Here is a 9,000-nt window from a genome sequence, read left to right on the forward strand (position 1 = left end):
CGCAAACTGCCTTGAAATATCTGGGCGTTATGAACGATGCGAGACTAAGCTTTCTGGCTAAAGTTAACCAGTCCTCAGTTATGTATGTAGCAGCCATATGTGGCAAAGCTCTGATACAAAAATCCTACCCCAAAAAGATGGAAACAGTCGAGGCTAAGTGCCATTCGAGTTGCCTGTGATTTTATAACGGTCTCATCTGAAGCGGTGAGTATCATATCGGGCTTCCAAACAACACAGAATATATTACAAAGCCAAAAGCCTAAAAGGAAGACATAGCGAAACGGATATCTGCTTGACACAATTCCTTATGGGGCATGGCTGCTTCAGAGAGTACCTTCACAGATTTGGTCATGATCACGCAATGAAGTGCTCGTTCTGCGGCAGTTGTAGTGAAAATGCGGAACATATCTCCTTTTACTGCACGGAATATATGTCCGAAAGGACGATGGTAATGCGCTACAAGATCGCGGCAGAAAAAATGGCAACATAGCGCAAAAAGGAGATAACCAAACGATGAGGAATAGACTGTGGAATAATGTAGTAGGATGCGTGTATGAAAAGACACAACAATCCAGCTTGTCCCTGAGAAGCAATGCCTAACAGTGGTAACGCAGGGCAATTTTAAAGCTACAGAGGTCAGAGTTAAGAGTTTAGTACGTACGTGTACTGTTTCGCAAGTCCAATTTATTAAGATAATACTGATTGCGAGTGGTTCCGAATGAGGTGCGCCTATAGCGAGCAGAATAAATCGTACATGTCGTCTATATTGACGGTATCTATGTAAGATTCTCCGCTCCGATGGAAAAAAAATTATGGGTGCTGCCTTTGTATTTTGTATATTGTATCAGCCATGCACAATATTTCATTGTTTATTAGAAAACGAAGTTTCACAATATTGGCAATTAGAGGGTGGGCTTGAAACCAAGCTACTAGTATCACAATTCCAGTCCAGACCCATACCCTCATGGAGAGTGGCAACCACAGTTACTTAACATAATCTACATTACAGCTAAAAATATTCTCACGGATGACGCAATCCTGCAATCTGTCATTCTATGTAACTTGTAGCGTTCTACATTTCTATAGAAATTGCGCCATTTATACCCCATGAGGAAATCATATCTTAAACATTCCCTTTCATCTCTTCCCACTCTCTTAAGAGACAGTTTTCTGCAACAAAGAACAACTTGCTGTTATAACTGTATGCAAAACATAAATTCTAATAATGAAATTTTCTACTTAAATTCTTGTGACATTTTTTATTTAAATCCCTTCCGTAACGATATTCACAATTTCCTCTACTTGCAGGAAGCTAAAGAGACGCTCTGCGACCCGGAGAAGCGCGCCAACTATGACAAATGGCGCAATAGTGGCATTGCAATGAGCTACAAGAACTGGTTGGGTATGAAGGAGCACGTGGGACAGGTGAGAAGATACACAATTGCTGAGAAAGTGGATAAGGAGGTACGAGTGGCAAATCGAACGCAGCGAGTATAAAAGAAAACGAAGCTAAAAGAAAACTACAAAAATTTTACTCAACGTGCCCCTTTAATGCAATGAGTGTACCCCGCACTACCACTACAATCCATTTATACGAGTTAGCGTAACAACTATAAAAAATTAAAATGCACTAAACTACACGTTTCTAGTTCTCCAAACACACAATGCAAACGCTTGTGTCGAAAGAACACGCAACAGCACATTAAGTAATGAAACATTAAAAAGTTTCAACATTCAACAATTTGCTAAAAACCATTTTAGACTGGTATTAGTAACAGCATTAGCTTTCTTACAGCAACCAGCTGACCATTTCGCTGTTTCGCTGCTTTATTATGACAACATCCCCTTTCCTTTCCTCAGATTTGTATATATGTATGTCTGTATCTACCTACTTAAAAATACAAAATTATATTCAAACTGTCGCCATATCGCTTGGGGAGTGGCATCCCTACTTCCACGCTGCACTCCCTGCTTTATACGAATATACAAATGAGCGCATAAAAGTATGGGTCGGTTTAAATTTTTGCGCGTTTGTGTGTTTCTGATAAATTTATTTTGTTTCTGAATTCCCTTTTTCCATTTACAATTGTGTACAAATTCATTTCCAACAGAACTAGTCCTTGGTGTAATAAATATGCATTTGCACATTTCATCCATTCCCTCCCACTTGACTTCGTATGAAATTTATGTTGTATATGAGCAATAATTTGAATGAAAAAAAATAAAATTCCACATGTCCTTGTAGCCACTTGGATGTTTTTGCATAAATGACTACATTTGTAAATAAAGATATGCATAATTTTCATTAGAAAAAGCAACATTATAAAATTTGAAAATATTTTTTTGAGAGCAAGTATCCATTTTTTTTTTTTTTTTGCGGTAAACTGCATGCTCAAAGCCATTCTCAGTGCACAATTTTACAATTTCGTTTAAAATTTACGGTTTGTGGGCAACCTTGAAAGAAAATAATCGGTTTATAACTAAAGGGTTTTTCTATTGGTCCGGGTCGATTTTGGCGCCCTGTGGCAGCCATTTTGTTTTGGTGACATCTGTCAAATCTTTTGTTTATTACTCAGTTGTTTATGCCAAATCATCATGGCAAGTTACACGATTGAACAGCACGTTCAAATGATACAACTTTATTATCAAAATGAGTGTTCATTAACGCAAACGTTGCGCGCATTAGAGTGGTGGCCCTTCCAATTTCTTATGGCCCATATTGAACTATATGGACCTAGACGACATGTGGTTCCAGTAGGGCGGCGCTACGTGCCACACAGCAAACGCCACGATTGACATTCTGCACATCTACCCGCCCTTATTGAAAAACCCTTTATAATGGCTCAGTATGAGGAGATCACAGATAAATCCGTCAGAGAAGGGTTGCCTAACCCTAACCTTTAATCATTTCAATAATTTACTGCGGAGGAATCAGATTCACGTCCTCGTGAAGACTTCTTTAGTAGTCTACCATAAACTGGTATAGGTATGTATTTATGCCATGAAAAAAGCTCCGCTTAAAAAACTATTTGCCGTTCGGAGGCGGCGCAAAACTGTTATTTTTTTGTCACATACTGCCGTCCATTTTTCGCTTCTTTGTAGCATAGATTTCACGAATGACTCAGGATAATAATTTCCGTCAAATATGAAGGTTCCTCAACCACATTCAAAAAATACGGGGTCGATATCTTCTACCGCGTTTTTCCCCCACAATAATCTCAACCGATTCGTGTTTGAATCGATGGAGGTATGCTTTCAAGCATCCATGCCGGGTTAAAAAATAAATCAGGTAAAAATCCAATTGTCCGTACTTTCTTTCTAGTCTGCTTCGCACATCTGCGATGCAGCGATGTGTCCAGCGGCCCTTCATTGTGTTGTTTCATCTACGTTGCCAAGTTTGGATAGATACTATGTAGTATTTGTACTAGTTTTGGGTGCTACGAAGCGTTGCGTTTCACTCCCAGCTAACATTGCAGCTTCATTTGCCAGTATGTCTACTATATGAATTCCAGCGACTACTATCTCTGCTTCCTCGGGCACAGTTTCAAAGGCGCAGCATACTCGAAGCGCACATAACGTTACGCTGCCTATAAACCGCGGAAGTAAGCCGAGTGTTGCGTAGCCAGTGCCAGACATGATTGCCGTACTACCATACTCCCATACCAAGTACTCTTTACAGCGCCTGAGATATTGTCAAAATAATTCTTTTGTCTAAGTTGTTACATCATTGACTTGTTTCCATGTGACTTTTGAGAGTTAACTGTCAGATAGTTTGTGCATAACAGCTGTTTAAACTAGTCATTGTTTGTGGTATTCTGCATATTTCTCTCTAGCGAATTTCTTACAACAAAGAGCCCGTTTGAAATTTGTATTTCATCAATATATATTCTATATTCTAGAGATGGGATGTTTTTCCACAGTCTGGCTACCAAGTAGATTGTATATTTATAGGATTTGGCAATGCAGACATAATATAATTATTTAGAAACATTTCGGCAGGTCAAGAGGCACGAAAATGTATAGACCAAGATCTTCACACAAAACTCGCCAAATTATTTAAATGAATACTCAATTAATTTCGACTTGTGGTTGCGATAATCGGCTCAAAATTTTCGGTAGTAATGATTGACAATTTCTAAGCGTATTTCGTTCGTAATCTCATACAATTTTAGAATATCTTTTTATTTAAGTACAGCATTGTTATTTCACTATTGAAAGCGCCGTTATGTTCGGTCTGCCCAATGGCGCAGCCATTATTTTTCTGTGACCTTAGATTCCGGCATATATGTGAATATAATAAAAACTTCCGGAAAAATATGTTGTAACTATACCAGCTATCTACATGGTTTAACAAAGTGCATATGAGAATGAATATTTAATCAAATTCTGTCTTCAATTTTCTAGTAGTGCGAAGGACTTTGCATGAAGTACCTCAAATCTCTTCACTTTATTGAATAATCTGTAAATTTTTAATAAATCTACTTGATGTTGTGTATTTGCCCTACTCCATATCCATTTTTATACTTAGATAAATATATGTATGCTTACCATTACAAATACAGGGTGATCCAATAAGACCGCAGATTTTATTTTATAAGTAAAACACAACAAAATTTTTCGAATTTATATTTTTTTTCTTACCATATTTTTTACAATAGCGGTCAAATTCCAACTACAAGATGTGCATGTCAAAATTTGTTCCATGACATTTGGCCTAGTTCGGGCTTTATATCATTTACAACGAGTATGATTTCGTTCTTTAGCCCTGCAAACGTCTCGCGCTTGTTGACAAAGACCACGCTTTTCACGTAGTCCTAGAGAAAGAAGTCCAATGGTCATAAATCACAAAATCTCGGCAAGCGTCGTTTCTTGAGATAATGCGTGCTGATACCTTTTTTCGGAATATGGCCATTGATTCATGCGATGTGTATCAAATGGCACCGTACTGGTGAAACCACATATTTAACAAATATCTTCTACTCAAATATGAACGAGACGGTATCAATAAAACGGTCCGCGGATGACTTATGGCAAAAATAAATTTTTTATTTTTTGGTAGGACTGTTATAAGCTTACATGGCAAATTTCAGCGTCATATGTCACATAGTTTGTTTTCTGTGCTACTGTAAACAAGTCAAGCTCGTGTGTGTTCTTCGAATTCTCTTTTATTACTTCAATTGTCTCAAAATGTTTTCCACGGAGCGGCAACTTGAGCTTGGGAAACAGGAAAAAGTCACATGGAGCCATATCAGGCGACGGTGCTTGCGGAACGATATTAACATTATTTTTGTTCAAATAATCGCGAACAAGACGTGATGTGTGAGCTGGTGCATTATCGTGATGCAAGAACCATGACTTGTTGTCCCACAATTCCTTCCTTTTAACACGAATGTTCTCGCGCAAACGCTTTAAAACGTCTAAATAATTAACGATTATTATTATTAACCGATTTTGCGATTTGTGCGATTTTCAAGCACAATTTCCTTTACTTTTCCGATGTTTTCGTCGTTTACTGATGTTGCTGGACGACGTTCATGAGGCAAGTTTTCAACCGATGTACGGCCCTCTTTGAACGATTTGTACCACTGGAAAATACGTGCACGCGATAGAGCAGAGTCCCCATAGGTTGTTTGCAACATTTTTAAGGCGTCTGAAGCCGAAATTTTGTTGGAATAACAAAATTTCAAACAAATTCTTTGAATTTCCCCCGTTAAATTCGAAGAACACACTCGAGCTTGACTTGTTTACAGTAGCACAGAAAACAAACTATGTGACATATGACGCTGAAATTTGCCATGTAAGCTTATAACAGTCCTACCAAAAAATAAAAAATTTATTTTTGCCATAAGTCATCCGCGGACCGTTTTATTGATACCGTCTCGTTCATATTTGAGCAGAAGGTACATAAGTTCACCGTAATAATAACGTTACCAGCATAATAACATAACAAAAAATAAGGTCCGCTGATTCCGTCAGCCGAAATACCAAACTAAACTGTGACTTGTTGTGGGTGCATATTTTGTCCCTTTTTTCTTTTTCTTTTTTGTTTAACGACATGCCGACTAACTTATCCACTTAGATGAAAATGTGCCTCATGGCAAGGTCATGGAAAGCGCTGAATGAATATTTCTATAAAATATTTGGATCACTTCTACGCGTTGTTCAACTGAGTATCGCTCGATGTCTAAATTTGCCTCAAAGCCTGTTTCACCAAGAGTCCGGAAAAAAACTTTACATATCGCAAATAATTGTAAAAATCTGCATCACCCTTGAATCACCCTTTAGAAAAAAAAATTACTTTTACTTATCAATAAAGTATGAAATTGGTTAGGACGAATTGTCAAATACATTTATCCGTTATACTCAACTTTCATGCATAATTTCATAAAAGTTGAAAAATTCGGTTAGCCAAAAGCAGAAATTTTCAGTTACTAATGATATTTCGCTAAAAATTTCGTGCTTAAATTTTATAAACAAATAATATTTTAAAAACCATTATATGTTAAAATCAATTCGTCTTAACTGTATAGAACCCGCATGTAAAACAAACCATATTAAACTAAATGTAATCCACAATTCTTTCCGCTTTTATATATCCAAAAAAACAATTCATCAATAAATTTAAATTCTTACAACCATAAAACAGTCCATGCATTGGGCCACACCAAAGACCAAAGATCGCATGCTGCCCGAGACGGGCGCTACAGCAGGTGCCGGCGGCAGTGGTGGCCTTTCGGCGGCTTCACCAAACCCAGCCCATCGACGTGCCTCCGAGGGTGGCGCCGCACTCTATTATGGCAATCGAAAAACGGAATGGGGCACAGATAATTCCGATGTGGCCAATAAGTTCCGCAACTATGAAATTTAAGCAGAGAATAGCAGCCGCAACAATAACAGCAACAAACAATAACAACTAACATAAAAGAACGAAGAAGCAAAATTCATACAATACCCGTAAAATAGGAGTGGGCGCAACAACAAAAAAAACTATAATAGCAGAGTAAATAAGAATTAAATCAGTATGAAAATTTTATTGACGCCACGGCACTTAATTGAATTGTAGAAGAGCGGAAAATTTGAAACTATAAAATTAAAAAACCAACAAAAACCATATTAGCACATTGCATACATGCATAATTCCACATGTACTAAGCATACAAATGTATGTACGTGTGTACGAGCATGTATGAGTAACCTTTTAGAAGCAGCATTATTGCACTTTAGCCACTTGGGTGCGCAACCATACATTCGTACTCACGTACAGTTATTAGTATTTTGTACACCTGCTGTGTGTATGCATATCTGTATATGCACGCTGGTGAGCGAAATAAAGCGGGATAAGGAGAAGGAGAAAAAGCTATACACAGGCAAACAAGCCCGTTTTGTCGGTTTGACCATGGTTGGTTGCCTAAAATTTCGATGAATTTTATCATATCCAAAATTTTCAAAACTTATCTAAATGTATACACTGAATGTTTTGAAAAATATTAACTATATGTTGTTACTTATTAAATAGTAAAATTATTATTAATATTATATAATAAATAAATATATTAACGTATATGACTAGAAGCGAATGAAACAAATGAAAAAAAAAAACGAAACTAAGAAACTGTAATTTCAATAAACGCCTAAAATGATGAAGAACAAGAAAAAGACGATGATTATGAAACAAAACCTTAAGAAAAAAACTAATTTATATTAAGTGTAAACCAAATATTATGAAATATATATTTTAAGAGGAACTTGAAAGTAATAAATATACCACAAAGCAACTGCATTAAATGTCTTTATTTATTGCGCAGATTGAATTTAAAAATGTTAAAAAAGCAAAAAAAAAGAAATAAAAATAAAATGAAAATAAAAATAAAAATTAAAAATAAAAATATATGAATTACATACCTAATGTTAAGATCTATACTGTATTGAAGAAAAATATCTATTGATGTTAAATGTGTGCCCCTTATGACAATCCCTGTTTTTGAAAACTTTACTAAGCTCGACTCGAAAAGATTGCAACAAAAAAATATTAATAATATTTACATACAAACATATATTCTATACACCATAAAAGAAGTTAGCAGCTTGTCCAAAAGTCCTACACAAACACACGAACAGGCAAAGGCTGTCAAATTGGTATTTCAAAAACACCGTAAACTAAAATCAAATCTGAAGCGAATTTAAAAGGGAGAAAAATAAAAATAATCAAATAAAATATTAAAAAGTGTGAAAAATACTTAACTACAATTTTAGAAACTTGTGAGCCCCAGTGAAAAAGGAAATAAATTTATTTAAAATGCAAACACTACTTCCGTTGCCTCTAATGCAATTGATGTACCGCACAAAATCAAATGTTATAAAACAAAATTAAAATTAAACTTAAAAAAATAATAAAGACAATTGATAAGTCAAAAATATACTTTGCAAAAAAAGATAGATCAATTATGAGGCTAGTTTGGAGTTTGCTTGCAAACCATGACTTTGGAGAACTAATAATGAAAAACTACGATCCTCTTAATACAGCACATCAGAAGTTAAAAAAGAAAAAAAACATATATTATATATGCATAGATATTTTGCTTTCAACGGCGGAGTTTATATCAGATGTGTGTATGTGCATTCTAGCAACTTAAAACTGCAAAATACAATACTGACTTACGAATATCCACGTGAAATTGACCACCTACAAAACGAACAAGAAAAATAGATATTTTTGTTTTATAAATGTAAACTTAAAATAAACCTTAACGAGCGTAAAAAATACTAGATAACAGCAAAGAAAATATTTCATGAATTTGTATATTTTTTATACTTTTTTTCTTTTATTTGAACTCCTTTGAAAGCATGTAATACACGGTGCAGCATCGCAGTGACTAAAAATAAAGCTAATTTAGAAAAAAATGAGAAAGATTTTTTAACCCATTTAATCGAACTTATTAGATGTTTACATCAAAGCAAGAATAAAAAAAAATAAAAACATAGAACTTGTTTGGTAACGAA

The 9,000-nt window shown here is 35.5% G+C and overlaps 1 protein-coding gene across 3 annotated transcripts in view; it reads left to right on the forward strand.

Moving 5' to 3' along the window:
• LOC129247826 (J domain-containing protein) overlaps positions 1 to 9,000 on the forward strand; it is an 83,052-nt gene extending 74,052 nt beyond the window's left edge. For 2 of the 3 annotated variants that reach the window (XM_054887159.1, XM_054887150.1), the window contains exons 4-5: positions 1,309 to 1,464; positions 6,647 to 9,000. In XM_054887159.1, the coding sequence (XP_054743134.1) occupies positions 1,309 to 1,464; positions 6,647 to 6,868 (378 nt within the window). In that variant the 3' untranslated portion in view covers positions 6,869 to 9,000. The remainder of the gene's footprint in view (positions 1 to 1,308; positions 1,465 to 6,646) is intronic. The other variant, XM_054887169.1, reaches the window with a different exon arrangement.

Source organism: Anastrepha obliqua, chromosome 1 (genome assembly GCF_027943255.1).
Source record: "Anastrepha obliqua isolate idAnaObli1 chromosome 1, idAnaObli1_1.0, whole genome shotgun sequence".
NCBI classification, from domain to species: domain Eukaryota; kingdom Metazoa; phylum Arthropoda; class Insecta; order Diptera; family Tephritidae; genus Anastrepha; species Anastrepha obliqua.